The sequence below is a fragment of the Camelus ferus genome, chromosome 28 (genome assembly GCF_009834535.1).
Source record: "Camelus ferus isolate YT-003-E chromosome 28, BCGSAC_Cfer_1.0, whole genome shotgun sequence".
NCBI lineage: Eukaryota > Metazoa > Chordata > Mammalia > Artiodactyla > Camelidae > Camelus > Camelus ferus.
This window is the reverse complement of record NC_045723.1, coordinates 1,188,195-1,210,263: the sequence shown is the minus strand read 5'-3', so window position 1 is coordinate 1,210,263 and position 22,069 is coordinate 1,188,195. Positions and strand designations below refer to the sequence as shown.

The following is a 22,069-nucleotide window of genomic DNA, read 5'->3' as shown; positions in this document are numbered from 1 at the left end:
ACACATTCAGACGTTTATTAAGTCCTTTCTTGGGGCACTATGATTGACAAGAGACATTTGCTTTCTCTTTGAGGACTGAGTGGACACACATACATGGAGTAAATTTGGGGCTTAGATGTGACCTTGAATAATCTATAGGGTTTAAAGGTCCAAGCTCTGGGAATTAGACCTTGTGGGTTCAAATTTTTATTCCACCACGTATAGCTTGTAACCCTGTCAAGCGCTTTTATCTCTCTGTGCTCCAGTTTCCTCATCTCTAAAATGGGGATATTATACAGTATTTACCCCAGAGTTTGATACTAAAGAGTAATGGAGGCAATGCTTTAAAAGTACCTAGCACTGTTCTCCCCCAGCAGGAAACATTACAATTGTGAATGAAAAATGTTGCTTGCCTTATCCAGTAAACAAGGATGTTACAGCCATCAAGTCACTACAAGCCACTTAGGATGGAGACAAACAGGCTGCCCACTGCCCAGCCCTCAGCCCCTGCAGCCACCTTCAACGGCACACTCAGAGGGGACTCAAGATGGGAAAAAACAGGCCACTGGCCCTAGAGAGCTAAGGTGCACATCAAAGGAGTGATTTCAGTGAGCCCAGGCTCTTGCATCTTCCCATACATAGAAAAGTGCTAAATTCCTTAACTTGAGATGTCTGTTTTTTTTTTTTTTAATAACAGTAATCCTTTGATGTTTTTGTTGCCAAAACGCCCATGTATCCCAGCTCCTCCCCTTACCTCTTCAGAGCAGTCGCTTAGAGCTGTCTGAGGGGCTGTCTCTGGGCTTGAAGCCCTCAGGAACTCCACCAAATAAAACATAATTCTCAACTTTTAGGTTGTGCATTTTTTTTTCATTCAACACAATAAACATAAACTACTTTAATTTTTATTATAATTTATTGTTTACTGCATTCCTAAGATGCTGTTCAAATATTAAAAGATACAGTTCTTTCTAGAGGCTCCTGCTTTGGTGACTAAGGTAATTGAATAGTTTCATTGGGGTTTTTACAAATCATTCTAGTTCTCCTTTTTGTTTCTATAAATGAACTTAAGGAAGTATTAGTGTTCAGTCTTTACAACAACAGCCTAATCTCTAATGTAGCATTTCTCCAAGTGTCATCTGTGGGCCTTGATCATCACCAAGATCCTTTTAGGGGGGTCTGTGATGTCGAAAGTGTTTCCATGATAATCTGAGGACATTAGTTGTCTTCTCTATTTAGATATTTGCTCTGATGGTGCAAAAGTAATGAAAGCTGATGGCATGAATCCAGGCAGTGGCACAAAATTGAACTGCATTCATCAATCATCACCACCAACCACCATGCATGTGCAGTAAAAACAAACACACAAACAAAAAGTGCCACTGAAGGTTGAAGCAGCCGTACCCTTTGGAATGGGATGGGAAGTGCCCAGAAGCCCTCTGGTTGGTGGGTATGGAGTATGGGACCACCTGGAGCCAAAGCTCTGGGACCATGGTTTGCAATGGAGAATATCAAGCTGCATTTTTTCATGGAATGCCATTTTTTTCTTAAAGGAAGAACTGACAGATAAACTACTGCTACACAGTCTTGAGGAGTTGGCAGACATTTTCTCCAAAATGAATTAAGGGAGCCCTTTGCTTCAAAGAAACTGAGAGTATTTGTGGCCAATGATAAAATTCAGGATTTCAAGTGAAAATTCAAACTTTTGGAAAAACTGTATCTTCTACTATAAGTCTGACAGCATCCCAATATTGAAAGATTTTTCTAATGAAATCAGTGGTAATGCTAACAGCCATTATGATTACTTTTTGGATTGTTTATTGACAGACTGGTTGATTGTGGCCTGACAAGAAACATGTATTTGACACAGTTCTTGACACAAAGATCCTAAATCTGCTGGAATTTCCTGCTTGACTGGAGTGTCTTTTGTTGAATGAGGCAACTCTGGGTGGGCCCCTAGGTAGCTTCAGATGGGGACTGAGTCACTACAAAGACCAAACCTTGATTAAAAGCATGAAGCTTTCAGCCTTACCTCCCCCAACCTCTGGGGAGAGAAAGAGCGCTGGAGATTGAGTTAATAGTCAATCGTGCCTGTGTGATGAAACCCCCAACTGAACAAGCACGTTGAGTTGCTGGGAGGGTGGTGCACCTGGGGGGCATGGAGGCTCTAGACACACCACACCCATACCTCCCCCTGTGCGTCTCTTCCACGTGGCTGTTCCCCAGCTGTATCCTCTGTGATAAATCAGTCATAGCAAGTAAACTGTCTCCTGAGTTCTGTAAGCTGTTCTAGCAAAACTGAGAACAGGGCGGTTGTGGGAACCCCTGGCTTGTAGCCAATCAGCTGGAAGAGTGGGTAATCTGAGAGCCCAATATTTGTGACTGGCATCTGAAGTGGAAGCAGCCTCCTCAAACCTGTGGAGTCTGACGGTAACTCCAGGTGGTGTCCTGAATAGAATTGTAGGATTCAGTTGGTGTCTGGAGACTCAGAGAGTTGGTTGTTGGAAAACACCCCAGACCAATGAATTTTAATGTCACAGAGTATGAAGAGATATTAATAAGGTTTTGGATCCTATGTTGAACTAGACTTTGAGAAATGCTGAATTTGGGTGCAGTATGAAAGAAGAACATCAAAAATTATCTGGAAAGATTATTGAAATACTTCTTCCTTTTCCACTTACTTGCACAAAGAAGGATTTTCTTTGTTTTCTTTGACAAAAATAACATTGCAATAGATTGAATGCAGAAAAAGTACATGAATCCAGCTGTCTTCTATTAAGCAAGACATAAAAGAGATTTGCAAAAAGGTAAACAATGCTAAATTTTTGTTTTGGAAAACAGCTATTTTTCCTTAAAATATAGATGGTAACATATAATGGGAATATTGTTACTTTTAAATGAATTAATAAATAAATGTTTTAAATTTCTTAGTTTCTGTTATGAATATTGTTGGTATAGACATAATTCAGATTAACAAAAGTTCTTTACATTCATTGATCATTTTAAAGAGTATAAATGGCTCCTCAGACCAAAATGTTTGAGAACTGCTGTTCTTAAAGAAACCCACATTCTTAAACGTAAAAGTGAAAAGTCACAAAATCAATTTAGTCCTTCATCAGCCATCATTTAAAAGAATAGAATTGAAATAGCAGAGTGCTTCTTTCCTATTAAAAGTAAGAACTGTCTCATGAAACTTTTACTTTACACCTACACACTTACACATCTGTGTGCACTGGCTCATAATATAAAATGGATTTCCTATTGTTTTGGTCGAAACAATTTTAAAAACACCGATCTAGAACATTATTACAAGAAGGACTAATATGCATTTTTTTTTCACATTTAAAACTTCTCAAACCCATATGTATTTTCCATTACAAGAAAAGAAAATTTTAGGTCAAAGAAGAAATCCTTGCCCAGTCCAATAGCAGGTGAGAGGGGTCCCAAAGTAAGAATTGAAGGCTATCCTTAGGTACCTCCAAAACTGACCCTCTGGGGCTCCCTTCTAAGACGGGGCTTCACACTTGTGACAAGATGAAAGAAAGAGAAATCCAGACCCAGGTGAGGGAGAGAACAGAGCCAGGAAACAGCAGCAGGCAAGATGCCCTGTTTCGAACAGACACAAAAACCACAGAAAGAGGGCGAATCACGGAGCTAGGAAGGCGCTTCTGAATCCTTTTCTCATTCCTAAAGTTCAGAAAAACTAGTTCCCAATAAAAAGGAGGCACAGGGAAGGATCAAGGGCAAATCCCATACAAACTTATTATAGGAAAAAAAGAGTATAAAGAGCAATGACATTATTGCAGACTAATGAAAGCATATGCCACGCAGTAGGTGCGTTCCATTATCTGAAAATGAGCTGAAGGCATTAAGACAACAATACAAGAAATAAAAGAAGAACACATCAGAATTAGATAAACTGGGAAAGAAGGTGACAGAGTTGAGGAAAGAATTAAAAATAAAAATGTCATTTCAGAAATGAAGAGTAAATAAACACAAGTGTAAATAAACAATAAACAGAAAGATAAATCGAAAGTGAAAAAGAAGGGAATTCACACTGGATTGAGTTCAGTGCACTGCAGTTCACCACACTGAAGCTTACACTTTCTCACCTTCGGCCATTTGGTGCCTCCTCCAGCTGACTCCTGCATTCTTTAGATGTGACATTGGCAGTCTTGAAGGCTTCCTTTCTATCTGGTATTGTAAGATAGTTCCTTACGTATTTCTCATCATACATATTTCTTGTCCCAGATCTAGAAGTTCTTTCTCTAAGTAGCTCTGGTTTCTTTTAGTATGGAAGATCACTATTTGGGATCTAGAGAAGTTCATTGCCATTGGGTTGTTCATTGTCTTTTGGTCATTTCAGCTAAGATAAGAAAAAAATATGTAACATCTAAGAATACTTAAAATATATATGTATATATAGTTCATAAGTTCGCATGGATACCTCAAATTTTAATTTGAGACAAGAACTTTTACTTAATCTTGTATCTGCTGTATCTGAATTTCTTATCTTCCATACTGAGAATCCTGGTTGTCACCTTGAGCTAGGAACACAAATTTGGGTGAGACAACTCTGAAGAAACAGAGATGTGAGTGCCTAAAAAGTCAGGATAGTACTAAATTAAGAGGAGTTAGGAGATTGCAATTAGGATGGTGCACAGACGGGGTTTCTGGGATGCCTGTCAAAATTCTACTTTTTGACTTGCATGGTGTTTGCTTAATAATAATTTATTAAGCTACACATTTGATTTGTGTGGTTTTTCTATATCTGTTTTTCTTTTACAATAAAAAATTTTAAAAAAATGCAGCGAATCTAGATGTTTTGTTGTGAAAAATGCAAGATACTGAACAGTGTTTATCTGTCTAAAAAAAACGGATTGTGAACATCTCTTGTTTATGTAGAAAATACACACACATATTACAAAACAGTGTATGCCTAGCATAGTCCCATTTGTTATTAAACTACAGGAAGATTTAAAAATAATTGAACTTTCGAACTTCTATCACTCAGAGACTAGGTTATCCATGAACATGAGATAGCAGTGAGAATTTCTAAAGATCTCTTGTTTGTACTTTAATTTAGGGTATTGGTTACAAAAGTGTTGCAAGGAATAGAATGGCTGAAAATTAAAAACATAAACCATACCAAGGGTTGACAAGGACGTGGAACAACTGGAATTCTTAAAATATATGTAGTTTAAATACATGTAGCGTATCTCACCAAAACTGTAAATACATCATCTTGGGAGGAGAGTGGGATTGTAAAATGGTAAAAGGTGACATTACCTGGAGATTAGCACCTGTGGCTCTCGTTGTGGCAGGAACTGGGGACTGTGAAATCATGTACTGGTGCTGCAGCCCCAAAGCAGGAAAAAAATGGCCCTCCCTTCCTCTTTCAAACTCTTCCCCACCTCCTCTCCTAAGGACAGAAACTAGCTGGAATCCAGCAGGGAAGAAAGCTTATTCTGCAGGCTTAGCTCTCCACGATCAGAGAGGAATAAAGAAATGTGTTTATACAGCTGAAGGCCAATGAGCAAGTAGCTGGCGCACTGTCTGAAATACTACTCTTGACAAAGGAAAATCTAAAATAGATAAAAGCCTGGTTCTGACTTTCGTGGATCTTGTCTGTTAGGACATCCTGGTTCTCCCGAAGTTGCGTGGCTCTCCCATTCCCTGCCACTACTAAATAGCCCAGTTTAAAAGCAGATGAAAAGGTCAAGAGAGAACAGGATACAGACATAGAAGGTGGGAGGAAGAGAAAGTGTCTTCAGGTGAGCCAGGATGGTGCAAGCAGATGGGGGAGGCTGGCCTTTTCTGCCTCCAAACAGCATTTTGGAAATTTGACAGGCCGCATCTAAAATAAACCTATGCCTATCTTCTATGAAACCCTGCTTTATCGGTAGATGCCATCAAACAGTAATCCTCATACTTGCACCTCGATTTACTGTAGACTCATAGCATTCTGGAAGGACACTGGGTGCCACTGAAGAACTCAGAAACTTTGAACACAGAAATTTATGATCGATTTTGAAATTCCATTTTTATATCCTACAGATTAAAGTTCAGTTCCCTGAAAGCCTGCTGAGTTTCATCGTAATAACAATTTATGAAGCAGAACCTGATTTAACGTGGGAAGGAGGAGAAATGTTTCATGTAATTCCCTTGCATTTTCTTCTGTTTCAAGAGGTGGGGGATCTCCACATGGTGAGTTCATTTAGTTAAAAAAAAATTATATCTCACTAAATTGGCTTGGCACTGACAAATCCACTGGTCACAACCTTTACAATAATGCTTGGCCAATAAAGCACTTTGGAAAAATAAATGTAATGAAATGAAGAGAGTTGATCTTTCACATATGTAAATCCAGATCTTTAAATATATTAACCCATATACTAATAAAAGTGTGTGGCACTTATTAAATTTTTTAAGCTTAGTTTTACTCAATAGAAGTAACTCATAGAGTCAATGCAAAAATGCAGATAGTTTAAAAAGGCTCTTATGAGCCCCTCACAATCCCATTTCTCTAGAATCATTGTTATTTGCAAGTGTGTGTAGAATCCCACCTTTTTTCTTTGCACTTATCTAAGTAAGTACTTTTGGAATTAAGTGCACACTTTTGAATAAACTTGAACTTAAGTTGAGATTGGTGGATTTCAAAATTGGCCATACAGCTTTGCAGCACCTCTCATAACAGATGGAGTTAATTTCCCCATCCCTTGAATCTGGCTAGCCATGTGACTTGCTGTGACCAATAATGCAGAAGTGATGTTGTATCAGTTTCAAATCCAGGGCCAAGAGGTCTGGTAGCTTCTATTCTCAATGTCTTAGAGCTCTGAAACCAGCCTGGACTAGTCTCCCAGAGGAATGAGAGACTACAGGGGAAAATTTCCCAGACACCTCACTCTGTTTACTAGATGAATGCAAATACCTAAATGAGCTCACCTGATGAACTGAGCCCAGCCCAAACCATAACAACTGCCCAGTTAAGCCCAGCCCAAATTACTGACCTGCAAAATTTTGAGCTAGATAGATGGTTTTGTTTTAAGCAACTGAGTGGTTTGCTATGTATGAACAGAAGCAAACTGACATTGGACCATACAGTATGTACTTTTACAACTTGTTTTCTCTCCTCATTATGCTATAAAGAGTAACTTATCAATACATATAAATCTTATTTTATTTAATAGTTGCATAAATGTCCATATTATGGATATTCTGCAGTTTATGTAATATTTCCTCTATGATGGACATATAGGTTGTCTGCTTTCTTTCCTTCTGCTTCCCTCCTTCCCTGTCTCCCTCTCTTTTTCTCTCTCTCTTTTTTGTATCTCTATAGTTACTGAGATATTTACCTGACTCTGCCTTTTCCCTGCTAATATTGGTTAAGGTATCTTTTCATGTGGATATTTTAAAAACATAATCAGATTCATCTATCTTTTCCTTAGTGGTGTCCTTATGTTGAGTTTTACTCAAGAGCAATTTCCAATCAATTATTCACTCTATTTTTTTCAACTACAGCATTTTATATAACTGTATGTGTGTGTTAGGTTTAATTCAATAATCCTCTGGGATTTATTTCAATTTATAGTGTGAAATAGGGTATTCTTTTCCAGATGGAGAGCCAACTGCCCTAACCACCATTTACTCAATAGTTCATCATTTTTGCACTAATTTGAAATACCACCTTTTCTCTATGATAAACCTATCTGCTCCGAGACTCTATTCCTTTCCATTGATACATTTGCCTGTTAGTGGATCGATAACACGATGACTACTACAACTTAACAATTACTATTGCTGTACAGTACATTTTGACATTGACAAAGTGTCATTCTTTTTTTTTTTAGAAATTTCTTGAATATTCTTGAATATTTGCTCCCCCAAATTAATTTCAGAATCAGTCTTAAAACTCCATGAAAAGTCATTTTAGAATTTTAATAAGGATTACATTGACTTTGTAGATTAATTTGCCATCAGTTGAAACTTTAACAACATTGACTGTTGTCAAAGATCATGATACAAATTTTCATTTATTCACATATTCATTTATGTCCTTTAGTAAACTTTTGTATTTTTGTTTCTTAATATATTGCACATTTATTCTTTAGTTTAGCCTTCAGTATTTCATAGTGTTTTAAGCTGTTTACATTTTCTAATAAACATCTTCCAATTTATCTTTGCTTATGTCTAAGAAAATTATTCCTGAAAATAGTTTTCTTTAAATCTGACAATTTAGGTGAACTCTTGCTCATTCTGATAATTTGCCAGTTGATTCCTTTGGACTCCTTTGGGTAGATAATCGTATCATTTTAGACCATGAGAGTTTCCACCTTTGCTGTTCATTATTTTATTTTTATTTTTTTGTGTTGAATTGGCTAGAAAATCCCTGTGTTTGTGTTAGTCTGCTTGGGCTGCCATAACAAAACTCTACAGAATGAGTGGCTTAAACAAGAGAAATTAATTTTCTCCCAGTTTGGAGTCTGGAAGTCTGAGATCAAGGCTCCAGTAAGATTGTTTCCGGTGAGACCTCTCCCCTCAGCCTGCAGACAGTGCCTTTTTGCTGTGTCCTCTCCTGGCCTTTCCTCTGTGTATGCGTAGAGAAAGAGGGTGCTGGTGTCTCTTCCTCTTCTTATAAAGACAGCAGTCCTATTGCATTAGGGCCCCATCTTTATGCCTCATTTAACCTTAATGACCTCCTTAAAAGCTCTATCTCCAAATACAGTCACACTGGGGTCAGAACTTCAACGCATGAATTGGCGGGGTGTGGGCGGGGGCATAATTCAGTCCATACCAATGCTGTTGAATAGTGTCAATGCAGATTTTTTCCTTGTTTTGTCTTTTTCCCTATTTCTGAATTATCATTAAAAACAAGATTTTAATTTTTATCCTGAATATATGAAAAGTAATGTGTGCAAAATATGCAAAGGAAACAAAATTAATTCGATACAAATCAGTTATCCTATAGGTTTATTTGAAAAATGCATGTTTGTGTATAGAGCACCTAGTTCACTGGTAGACACAGACCAGACGTTCAAAAAGCACTTGTTGATTGACACTTTGTAGAATTGCCACAGATCTTTGCTTTCACATGTGTGTTTTGTGTCTAAAATGTCCATAAGTAGTTGCATTTAATACCACATAGATAGATTTCAAAAATATTCAAACAGAAATCACTCAATTGTTCATTCATTCAGTAGACTTGCCATTAGGCATTGGGTGGATTTTAACACAAAAGATTTTAACACATCTCCAACTGGTGTTTAAAGACCTTGGTTATTCTTCTTGAACCAAAGGGGTAAACACTGTAATAAATAGAAATCTTTATTTCTTGCCAGCTCAAGGAAATAGACAAAATACAATGGCTAGAAAGTAGTTTATAATTCTTACTTTGTTATGAATTAGACTTTTTTTGGCAAAATACTGTATTTTAAATCATAAATAAACAGTCCATTCTGAGCAACTTCCACCCAAAGTTATTTTCCTAATCCTTAAAAAAGCAAAAAGTAAAGATATGCATGATGAAAAAACCTGAAGATGTTTTGTATGTGCTATATGTTACCCTTTTTGCAAGGGAGCAGATTTCATTCTTTTTCCTTCTTTCTATCTCATATCCAACCTTCAAGGAGGCTCTTTTCAGGGCGAAAAAATGACATATCAACTAAAATTCTACACTGTTACTGACATGACCCTTGGATCCAAATCCCTGCTCTGTATCCTTGATGGCAAGTTCCTTAATTTCTGCCTGCTTCAATTTCCCCATTCATAAAATTAGGGTTATAATACATTCCTTGTGGGTGTTCTGTGAGATTACATGAAATAATCTGTGTGAAATCCTAAACAGGAGCTCAATAGATGGAGTCATTTTGTTGTTATTATTATTATTATTAAACACTGCCATTTAATTTGATTTAATTAAATCAGATTGGATTGAAGACTGATTTAATCTGAAATATTTAACTTGTTCCTAGAAATGAATCTGGAGAAACCTTAAGAACTCTAACTTCCCATCATAATTTTTTTAAAAAAAGCAACTCTAATTGAACTTTTGAGGTTCTTGCAGTATTATGTCCAGGACCCCAAATTTTGTTCTCAGATGCACCAAAGACTACAAAGCATCCTTTGTTAATGGTGGAAAATAAACAGCTTCTTATAAAACAAGACTTCATCATCCAAGAGTTTATAGATTTATGTCCAGTGCTTTGATTAAAAAAAGAGAAAAAGCCTTTTCTGAGTCAGAAATTTTTCTCGAACCACTACAGAATAACAATTATGACTCTCCACTTTATATTTTTATTGCTGGGTTGAAAAAGATGACTCTACAATGCCTACACCAGGAGGATATTATTCTACAAATAAGGGCCCAGCGTGACATTTATGAGAAAGCTGAGTCCTCCTGTGCAAAGCTGATTGGTGCTCAGCCAATGGGCTCCAGGGTGTTGAGAATAAAGTCACCTTCTCCACTGGGTCAGACGCAGGGCAGAGGGTTGCCTCCGCCTGCAGAACTTCGGGAAATGCTCAGTTCCCGTCCTAGCAGAACACATCTGTGGCCAGCAGGGAGAAACCAGACTTTGAAGATGAAACATCTTCTTGCCCATTTCCCAACCATCTTGGCCATCTATTGTTTCTGCATGCTACAGATTCCCTCCTCAGGTAAGGGGACCCCTTCTTTAGATCCCAGCTGGCCTGAGCTCTAAGGAAGACTGCAACAGACTTTGATCCTTTAGGGTGGTTCTAAAGGGAGTCTTATCTTGTTCCCCTCACCTATCCTCATTTCCACCCTCTCGAAATGGCTTCCATTTGCTTCTAACCTTCAGAGAGGTTGGACAGAGCTGGATGCTGCAGCCTGTTAACAAAGGGGGCTACTTTCTCCTCTAAACAGCTCCTGGTGCAGGACTGTCCGCAGGACGTGCTGCTGAAATTGTGAAGGATATGAGCTGGGGGACAACTCCAACGTCTTAGCTATTTTGTGCTTTCAAAAATTCTGAAGAGAGGAGAAAACAGAGAGGGTAAAGACTGAGGATTGAGGGACGGTTGGAAGCGGGTGGCGCAGGAGCGCGCACAGAAGGGCATCTTCTCATAGCCTTTCCTGCGGGCCCTGGGAGGCAGGGTCCCAGGGATCGCTGCTAAATCCCCGAGACGTCCTGGGCTTGGGTGCTGTCCGAGGTGCTGACCGGGCGCAGTGTCGCTTCATTAACTTCGGAGAACCAGTGCGTTTGTAAGGAACCATGGGGTGGGGTATGGGGTCTGCAGTAGGAATTCGTTACCCATCTCTGCGTAATTCACCATATGATGCAGGATGTGGTGGAAGTTCTGGTTGGAAACACTAACTATTTCAAAATTTTACATTTTTTCATTAGAATTTTTATTTAAGGGAGTGGAAAAATCTTTGAAAATATATTCAAACAGAAAACATATTTCAAATAGCATGTTTGTTTTGCTGCGTAGTAAAATCACAAAACCTAGGCATTGCAAGGGACCGTGGAAGTCATCTAGATTAACTTTTCGAGAGAGCAAGGATCGTCTCTATGATTTTCCTATTTAATTACTTTCAGCGACAAGCAACTCACTACCAACCTAAGTCAGCCAGTAGCTGCCTCTCCAGGTTTCCAATAGAATCTTGTTTACAGTTACACTTTTGAAAGTTTCTTACTACCTTCTATTTATCTGTCTACATATTTATATCCACCTCCCTCTTTTCCTATTTAATTTTATGTTCACAAGGATAAGATCCCTCTGATCTTTATCATTGTATTGTTAACACAGAGCCTCTTAATAAATCCTTACAGGATTGGTTTGAATTACTTTGCATTTTTGAATAGCTCCAATCATCAAAACCTTTTTTTTTTTTACACTAAACTGAATTCTGATCACATGTAATTTCTAACCATTAGCTCTAGATCTGCCCTTTGGGGATATACAGAATACTGTATCTATATATATTTGTATATATTTATATATCTGTATATATTTGGGGATACACAGATAATAATATCTTTTATGACAGTTCTCAAAATAGTTGAAGGCAGTTAACACATACTTTCTAATTTTTCTCTTTGCCAAAGAAAACTACATTCAGTTCCTTTAATTCATCACATATCTTATCATTTCAAGTAGGGCTATTACCTTTCAAGGTTGGGACACTAATATTTGAATATAGCACAAGATTGCCTTAGCTTTTCCTTGGCTCATAGAGAGCCTGCAGAGAGCAATATATCACTCAGTATTTAAATATATATACATATTTCCTGTCCCAGATTTTTAAAATCTAAATTCAGGATCTTATATTTCTCTCACTTAATTTTATCTTGTTAGTTTTGACCTATCCAGTTGATTGTTTCAACTGCAGTATTAGCTATTCCTCCAAGTGTTGTATCACATGCAGTAAGATGAAGACTTTATTTAGATCAGATAAAAGTCGACTGGTATAAGGTTCAGCTGCATGCTGGTAGCAACTTTCCCCATAACCCTACTCCTAAAGAGTCTGATAAAACAGAGAGACAGGTATCTATAATTCTTAAAAGTTCCAAAAAGTGATTCTGAGGCACATTCTTACTGACACCATTTCCTGATATCCTGTCCTTATACATTCCATCAAAATACAAATAAATTGTCACTTAGGTTTTTTCTCCCCTCTTTCCTGGCTTGCTAACTCTTGTGCTGCTAGCTTTTGGTAAATTTTTAAAAATGCAATTTTGAATTAATTTTGGTACAAATCTCAGGTTTGCTAGTGGTAGGCAGATGTGTTTTCTTTGTCGATCTTTTTAGCAATTTCGTATTAATAGAATTGCTGTATTTTTTTGGTGGTAAAGATTTAAAAGTTAAGGCTACAACCTCTTTTCTCCTAATCGAGATTTTTATGATTTTTCATAATAGGATTTCCTCGACATTTAGCTGATCCTCCAGGTGGCTTGGATATTGTGCAGCTTGAGGTACACCATTGTTCAATATATAATGTGAGATTTTTTATTTTAGTCTCAGCCTTGAAAATATCATGTGGATAATGTTCACTTAAACTATTTTAAGATCAGATTCTTGGCTGCAGCAGGAACTCACTGTTGTCATTTTCATGGCCTCATTTAAGGCATCCTGGGGCTTGTGTTGAAATTCACTGCTGCTGTATGAGAAGATAATGCAAGGTTCATAAATGGGACAATTTTAGAATTTTATGTGTGTGGTAATAAAATTCTATTGATTAAGGAATTTGTACTTATCTTTGATTCATTTTCCTCATTTTTTTTAGCGGCTGGCATATTGGGCAACTCTTTCTAGACAACCCAAGGTAAAAAAAAATATACATATGGTAATTTTTATTTATAATTGTGAATGTGTTTACACCATAATTGGTATCTGTAATAAGCACTCTCTTTTGCTGCCTATAAGAGAATTCTGTGTGTATGTGTAAGTGTGTGTGTAAGAATATAGTTTTAGGAGATAACAGGAGAATCCCTTAAATATAAACGACCATAAAATATTGTTAGTTCATCTGAATGCTTACAATTATCATAATCACATATACATATCATATACCTAATGACATATACATATACAGTTACATTAACTATGTATAATATGATATATCAAGACATACATTATAAATTGATATGCTATGTTCTCCAAAACAATAGATCTCATGTAGAGGAACTAACAGTAACTACAGTAACCACAACAAAAATATTTCAATGAATGCAAAGTAAATGTTGATTCAGTGGAAAGTGCAGGAGGCTGGTATCAGGGTAGTGCATGATTCTTAGCAGAGATTTCTTTTCACCTTGAGATGGTATGTTTTCACTCACTATTCTCTACATGCATAAGACCTTATGTCTCTGCAAACACTTCTCCTTAGCCAAAAATGCCTCTGACTCCTTCTCAGGCTGTAGTTAACAACCCAGACTCAAAAACCAAAGTACCTGGCTTCAATAACCCAGATCTGCTTAACCTTGGCAAGTTTCTTAATTGCTCTGTGTCTCAGTTTCCCCATCTGTAATATGGGAATAATCGTCATACTAGCCTCATAATGTTATTGTGAGGATTGATTATTTCAGTAGTTGTGAGGTGTTATATCTACAGTGTCCAGAGCATCACAAAGGACATCACTTAAATGCCAACTGTTACCATTGTCTCTTGATGTAACCAATTTTCATTCTTCAAGATTCAAACATCACTTTCTCTCCTAAACCTCATAAATAGATCATGCCTATTGCTTCTTATTTTCAGTTTACTATTATGCATATCTTTGAAGACAATTGTCATCTCTCATCTTTAGAACTAATTTTTACAGTCTTAGCACTGAGGGCAAAAATTCAAGATGAGACCTCAGTGGTCTCCATCTCCTTGCCTCCTGGCCTCACATGGAGGGGACTGCCTTGCCCACCATGTGCAGGTTGTGAGGGTGTCTACATGAGCAGAGAAAGTGGAAGTGTGGCTGCCCTATGTGCCACCTGCAGTATTAGGTTGCATGGTTCCCCAGTGCAAAGGACCTCTTGGAATGAATTTCCTTCCATCTTCTGTATTTTCCCAAAGTGGATCTTGTTCATTGTTTCCAATTGCAGTAAAGCAAGGGATGCTCATTGAACAAAGCTATCCATATTTTAAAGTTATTAATAGACTGTGGCTCTTCCTGGTCTTGTTACTGCCTTGAAATGTCATCTTTGGCTTGTCCATGTCTCCCCTGGGGCTTTGGTTCCCTCTGCCGTCCAGTGTCTGGATGAGTTACCTGGGCTCTAATCCACATCCAGTTCTGGTCTCCAGGTCTATGTCTCCAGGGGACTTTTATTTTGAGACAATTCAGAAAACAGTTTTACCCTGCAAATAATGACACCTGCAAACACTCTTCATGTTTTGTGTTTCTGGTCACCACGTGGAATCAGAAGTCTAGATGAGAAAAGAGGCAACAGATTCTTGTGAACACAGCCCTACTTTTCAATCATTCAAAAAGGTATTTACTGAGAGCATGTCATGTCTCCAGTTCTGAGGATAGAGTCGTGATCAAAACAGACAAAACTACCTGCTTTTGTGGAACTTACATTCTAGTTGGGGAAATAAACAGTATACAAGATAGATAAATAAACATTTTAAATATTTTTCTCTTAAAAAATAAGGAAGGTGCATATGAAATCTTGAGAGTGATGTTCAGCACCTGGAAAAGCATCTTCAAATTTCTTGGTTTTTTTTTTTTTTTTTTTTTGGTTTGAAAAGTAATGGTATAAAGTTGATGAACACGGTAAAAAAAAAAAAAAAAAATATATATATATATAGTTTGCCCAGTAGTTTCCAGAACACACACACACACAGAAGCTGACAAAGAGACCGGGAGCTGTAAAAATAGTAAATATTTTCTGATGATTTAGAAATAGTGATGATTAGGAAATAGAGAGTCAATTTCCACTGAGCGTCTGCTATGAGTAATTTTGGTTAATTATTGTGTGTGTGTGTGTGTGCGCCCTTATGCACATCTGTACGTGCACGTGCGTAACAGAGAGAGAAAGAGAGAATATGTTTACTGGTTACCACAAAAATTCTCCACGAAGTTTGTAGGAAGACGTACTCACAGCAACAAAAATTAGAAGAGTTACTAACAGCTTTCATTTGTCTTGATTGAAGTTTGGGCTGATTCAAGAATGTTTAAATGTGAATGAAATGAGATCAATCGTAACCAGATCAGCCTATTTGAAAGATCACGCACAGCACATCCTTGAGTAGGATACGCTGCAGACAGGGCAGGGTGGTGTTCTAACAAGGATTTGGACATTAAAAGCTTGGCTTTCTGCAAGAAAAACGAAGATTCATGTAGAAAGCATTTGGGGTGAAAATTTGACCAATAGGAACCAACCCTGAAAAAGCTAAATTCTAGGTGACACCCAGCAGCTAGTTAAAAGTTGCAGTCATTATTTTATTCCACCTCTGAGTCAGAAGGCTCTCTGGGACTTGATTAGGGTATAGTTTCAATTCATCATAGAGTATGTTATTCCCTTGAAGATTGAAAAGGTAAAATAAGATTAACTTTTAAAATAATGACATTGCTGGCAAGTTTCTTTTTTTCAAGATCCTGCATTAACTGTAGTCTTATTAAGTTTCTATAACAGATTTCTTTTTAGATTGCCAATTTACCTCATAATATTCAGGTAAATCAGTAAGGTCCCTTATGTAACTTCTACTGGAAACCTCATCAGTCTCCTGCCCCAGTAAAATACCCTGTGATTCAGCCTCACAATTCTCTTTCCAGGATGATCAAGACATCTGCAAAAGGGTGAGTCCCGCCCAGTCCCGCCACAAACACATGCTCCTTTCACCTTTACAGTGAGTGACGCTTAATTCTAAAATCAACCTTCTTTTTCTCTTATTTAGTTTCTATTTCACTACTCCAGAAACCAGGAGCCGACACATCCAGTTAAAACTGGGGTCAGTATTTTATCCTAATCATCTTTCTGTAAAAGTCATAATCCTCTGTGTGCCTTTGTCCTTTCTCAGTTCATATCCGCAGAGAGGTCGAAATACTCTTCTGGACACTGTGTAATAGCTTCCTACATGCTTTTTCCTGGAGCTGCAAGGATTCTCTCTCTCCTTCTCCGTGGAAGGGGTTGGGGGAGGCCGACAGACCTGAAAAGCTAGAGAATAAATTACCAAAAAGGAAAAACTTAGCAAGAAATAACTTTTTTTTTATTACTCACTTAGATGTACAAGAAGAGCCTGGTAAACACTGAGCTCTAATTTTCATTGTTCCATATTCTGTTTTTTAAAATTTTGAAAAATTTGTGAAGTGTAAGTATCCACACCCCTGTAGCGATGCATGGAAGTTTTGTGTCTTGGTGAGTGTATGCTCTGGGAATAAAAAGCATCACCCTTGAGTTTCTTATTACAAATTTGAGTTACCCTCAGGAACAGGTGGTTTAAATGAATTTCTGCAGGGTATGATTTGGAGACTTTGGGAAGGTCATAGAATATAATTTTTTAATTCAAGTTACTTAGTCACAGCAATTAAAATTCTACTATTATAAAGTCACTTATTTATATAATCAAGGCTTTCCAAGTCTTCAGGAAGATCCTTAAAAAATCAGAACCAGACTCACAGACATAGAAAACAAACTTATGTTTACAGGGGGTGAGGGATAAATTGGGAGTTTGAGATTTGCAGGTACTAACTACTATATATGAAATAGATAAACAACAAGTTTCTACTGTATAGTGCAGGGAACTATACTCAATACCTTGTAGTAACCTATAATGAAAAAGGATGTAAAACGATGTAAAACAAGTATTTGTATGACTGAAACACTCTGCTGTACACCAGAAATTGATGCAACATTGTAAACTGACTATACTTAAAAAAAAAAAAAAAAAGCAAATACAAGCATACTGGTTTTTCCCTATGAGGCCAAGAGTAGTACTGGGTTAGTGATGGGGATCTGGTAAGGATGGCGATATCATCAAGGAGGGCTCTGGGCCCTGCAAATGGAGAAAGGGCAAAAATGGAAAGGAAAAGATAAACTCTGGGTCCGTGACACGAATTAACTTTTACTCTGAGCTGAAATACTCAGGGAGGCTTCACAGGACTAGATAAGACAGGGCATGGAAGTCTGAGTGTTTGCGGGCAGTCACAGAGGAGATGTACAGGGAAATAAATGCATCAGTGAGGGGGTCATGGATGCTGCCCTTCCCTAATCCCTTAGATTGGGAGAGCACACCTGGGGGGCCAGAGAGGATCTTCACGGAGATGCATGCAACACTAGGAGGACGGAATGCTTGGGGTTAATGCAGATACAAGGCTGACTTACCCTAAGGGAATAGTCTTAAGGGATGTGTTGGAATGAAACCTGCTAGCAAGGCAAGTGGTTCTTTATTGAAATCATAAAATTTCAAGCTTGGGCTGGGAAATGGGACTTTCCTCTGAAAATTACACCCATTTGTAAGGGAGGGAGCAGACAGGAAAGTGCATAGCCCGGGCCCCGGCGCAGCGCTGTGCAGCCTGACTCTCATGCCTCTTTGCTGCAGTTTCGTCCTGTGCACCCTCTAATGCGTCTGGCTGCGAAGCTCGCGAACCGCAGGATGAAAAGATTTCGCCAGCGCGTATGTGCGTTTTCCTTCCACCATATTTTTCTGCCACTGAAAGTGCACATCACCGTGGTAAATGCGTGTCGCTGCCTTGGGGCTCACTTGCACTTTCTCCCTGCACAAGTGTCTTAACCTCCCCAGCCTCAGTCTCTCCACGGCAGCCCCGCAAGTTGTCTGCGTGATGTCTTCCGTGATGTCCTCTCTTCGTCTGCGCCCTTCATCTATTTCCGGTTTCGTGTTCGTGGTTTTTTTTTGTTGTTGTTGTTGTTTTTTTTTTTTTCATTTTCCTCGTGTCTTCTGCTTCCTCCTCGTGACATAGACACTTGGCTTGGTCCTTTACTCTGCTTGCCATTGTCCCATCTGCCCGTTCATTCCTATCTCAGAGCTTTTTTTTTTTTTTAATAAAAGATTCTTTTTAATTAAAAAAAGTTAAGTTTAGAATGACTAATTGCATTAATAGCTAAACTTGTTCAAAACGTTCATCAAGGTTTTGTTGCATGGTAGCAAAACAAAGAAACAAAAATTTTTGGACCCTGTGAGCCCTAGCAGGGTGACCAACTCATCTAAGTTTGCCCAGGACATTCCTGGTTTCAGCTCTGAAAACGCCAAGACCCCAGAGAACTGCTCACTTCCTGAGAAATCGGTTGGTGGTCCAAAGCACAGGCATCAGGTTGTCTGCTCTGATGTTGACCACAGGCTTCCAGGTTGAATCTGCCTCCATTGTCGGGCCAGATCCACAGGGAAAGAGGAGCCAAAGAAGCTGAAATGGCTTATCCTTGAAAATTTGCTAAGCTAGGGGTCAAATTCAAGTCAAGACTGTTGGGAATAGCAAGCAAATTTAACATCGTCCTGGACCCAGAGGGTAACTCCAACAAGAAAACAAGCTTCCTTCCGGAACAGGAAATTGTAATTGACTCGATGGTTAGCTGTTTCCTTGAAGGGCTTTTTTGCACCTGACTTCTGGCTACCTTGGAAAGCAAGCAGGGTCACAGTACAACCCCTGCAAGCCTCGGGGATGTGGTGGTTCCTGTTAAATTAACCTGTACTTCACTCCTTTGCAGGATTCGGGGGCTGCTGCAGCAGATTTTACCAAAAAGGTATGTAAGCTCGTTAGCTAGCCCCACTGCCCAAGAAAGATCTAGAAGCAGGTCAGGGAAGCGCTGCAGCCCGGCCGCCTTGCAGCCCCTTTAGACCATTTCTGGAAAGAACTAGCCTCACAGTAGCTCCCAGAAAATCTCTGAGGCTGAGCATTTGATTTCAGGTTTCCCTGGGCTTGCCCTGAGGCAGAAAGCGATCATGGGGCGATGCCTGTGGGTGTTACTATTTTGTCTCCTTTGTTGCGGACGAGTCACCTGGGGCATCTTGTTTTCTGGCTCAGGATCAGGGCAGTTGAACGAGCTTGAGGGGAGGCGCTGCAGGTGGCGTGAACCCCACAGACCAGTGCTTCTCCAAGCTGCTGTGCACCACAGACACCTGGGAGCCTTGTTAAAATTCAGATGGCTGGGCCCCAACTCCAAAGATTCAGTAGGGGCCTGAGAATTTGCATTTCTAACAAGTTCTCAGGTGTTGATGTTTTGGGTCTGGGAACCCCACTTTGAAAACCACTGTCATAGACATCTTTGAAAGACCTCTGGCACAGTGTGGTTTCATAACGGCTTTGTGTTTTTATGTTGCAGGATCACACTGCCATGTTGGGAAGACCGTTTTTCCTTTTCAGGGTATAGTATGTTTCCTCTTCTCTGTTTTTAACCTGATTCCCTCCTGCCATCCCCATCATGGAGTCACTGCAGGATGAGCACATCCAGGGCCCCATGGCGAACTAGTGAATAATTGTGGGAACTTTGTCACACTTTATTTAGGGAGTGACTCGATGCTTGGAAAGGAAAGGGTCCAGCAGGTCACAGGCTGAGGGCACCAGAGCTCTGGGAGGAGCTCAGGAGCGGGAGGCAGGAGTCCTGCTGAGGGACAGACACAGGGGCCAGCCAGAGCCAGTCTGTGTTCCTAAGCCTGAAGGTCCAGGACACCTGGCCCAAAATACCCTGTAAAGAGGAATCTAAGCATCATTTTTTCCCCAGGAGACTCGGAGCTTCTTGCAGAGATCACACAGTCACAGGCTGTCTCTTAGTTCCTGGTGTACCTCTCACCAGATGTGTTTCACTCCCTAGATCTTCTGTGTTTGCCTCAGAAAAATGTGTGAATCAGACTAGACGTGTGGCCCTCAAACTGCATTCTGTGGGTCACTGGTGCTAACAGATGCTCTCAAAGTTCAAATACGATGGGAAACACTGCATCTGACACTCTCAGGCTGGCAGTGCACATCACCATGTCCTGCAGGAAACAACCTGTTTAATTTGGCTCAATCATGCCTTTCCCAAACCTGCTGGACCCCAGAAATGCCCCCCCCCCACAAAGCCCCATGTACACCTTTTAAATCTGCGTGACCTGAGAGTGGTTGTTCTCTAGAGAGTACGTGGAGAAACTGCAGGTCTCCATGACACCTTTGGGGTGGGAAGTCCTGTGTAAGTGGTCCGGGGATCGTTCCATCACATAAACGGAGGCTAAGGGGTGGAGTGGTGGGGTGGGGGACAGTACCAGGGCCGTAGGAGCAGCAAGGGTCCTGGAGAACTGTCCCAAAGGACCCACAGTCTAGTAGAGCCTGGGGCTTCCCAGGTGAGCCTCCAAGGAGGCTGCTCACATCCCAGTTAGGAGAACAGGGCCTCAGGGCCCAGTAGAGGAAGGATCTGAAACCAAGAAACAGGTTCCAGGCAGTTTTGTCTCAGTTTCTGTAAACTGCTCCATCTTTTTTTTTTTTCCCAAGCCGAGGAATGGAAGAAACCTTGATGTTAACATCTGGTAGGACAGTCCAAGGTCAGCCTCACTGCGGCAAGTTTCCTCCAAGAGAATGTTATGTGTCTGATGTGGGGGAGTGAGAAGGGTGATAATTTCAAGAAATGGGGACCATGTGGAACCCCTGGGGACCTCTGCCCCTCCCTTTCCTGCTCTCAGCACCACCAAGAACTCCCACCCACAGCCTGGCATTGCCCCAAACAATCAGCCTTCCCTTTCGCGCTGGCTCCTTTTCAGGTGTGCTGTCCCCAGCGGCAGCTGTGAGGGGACAAAGGCTCCACAGCTTGTGTGACTTCTCACCTGGCTCTTTTGAGGAGGAAACTCCACACTGGCATGCTTGGGGCGAGGGGTTCTCTGTGGTAGAAACACTTCCCAGTACAGCCAGGCAAGGCCCTTCTCTCCATTCAATGATGCTCTGAGACCCAGAGGTTAAATCTGGGGAGATTGTTGGCCTTCTGGCCATTGGCGGTGGACGTCTCTGCACATGGGCAGCTCTGGGACTCCTGTCTCTCATGGTGATGTAGTCCCAGGGACATGAGGCCGCTGTCCCCAACCAGGGCCCTGGCAGGTCAAGGTACCTGAGAAACTGTCCACAGAAGCGCAGCTGTCCAGGCCAAGCCAGGGAAGATGTTCTCCGTGACCACAGGTCTCACACTGACCGGATGGCCTGGTCCGATACGGCAACAACAAATCTTATAAGTACCGACTATGGGCGTTTATGACATGTCAAATTGAGGTACAATTTAAAATACATTATATAATAACATGCCCCTGTACATTTCTCCTTTTTGTTTGCAGAATTCAGTGGCAAATGGCGTCTGGATCAGATGAGGCGATTGATCAATTATTTTGAACAAATGTCAAATTTCTTTCCATGAACAATATTTAAAGAGAATTCTCCTGCTCTCTATTTACTAGACTAGTCCATTGTGTGAAAAATAAAGTGGCATTGACACAATGTTTTCATTTCTTGCTGGAAAGTCTTGGGGGAGGGATTGAGTATATTTATAAAGTAATGGGAGATATATTTTTAAAATGTGCTGGTTTTGGTATCGTTTTAGCATGTCCCCACTGTCTTGTTAGTACTGAGTGAAGACAGCAGCGGCTCAGGATAGACTGGCTGGCTTCAGATCCTGACTCTGCTTTTTAGCTGGGGTCCTTGGGTCGGTCACTTCCGTGGTAGAGTGAGGCTGGT

General features: G+C 40.0%; 1 protein-coding gene across 1 annotated transcript; it reads left to right on the top strand.

Moving 5' to 3' along the window:
* The first annotated feature begins 10,553 nt into the window (after positions 1–10,553).
* On the top strand, positions 10,554–22,069 carry NMS (neuromedin S). Its single transcript, XM_032469782.1, has 10 exons — positions 10,554–10,629; positions 12,853–12,908; positions 13,220–13,258; positions 16,202–16,225; positions 16,324–16,377; positions 17,968–18,042; positions 19,089–19,124; positions 19,704–19,745; positions 20,846–20,895; positions 21,673–22,069. The coding sequence occupies exons 1-9, from the start codon at positions 10,554–10,556 to the stop codon at positions 20,882–20,884; spliced, it is 441 nt and encodes a 146-aa protein (XP_032325673.1). The 3' UTR covers positions 20,885–20,895; positions 21,673–22,069.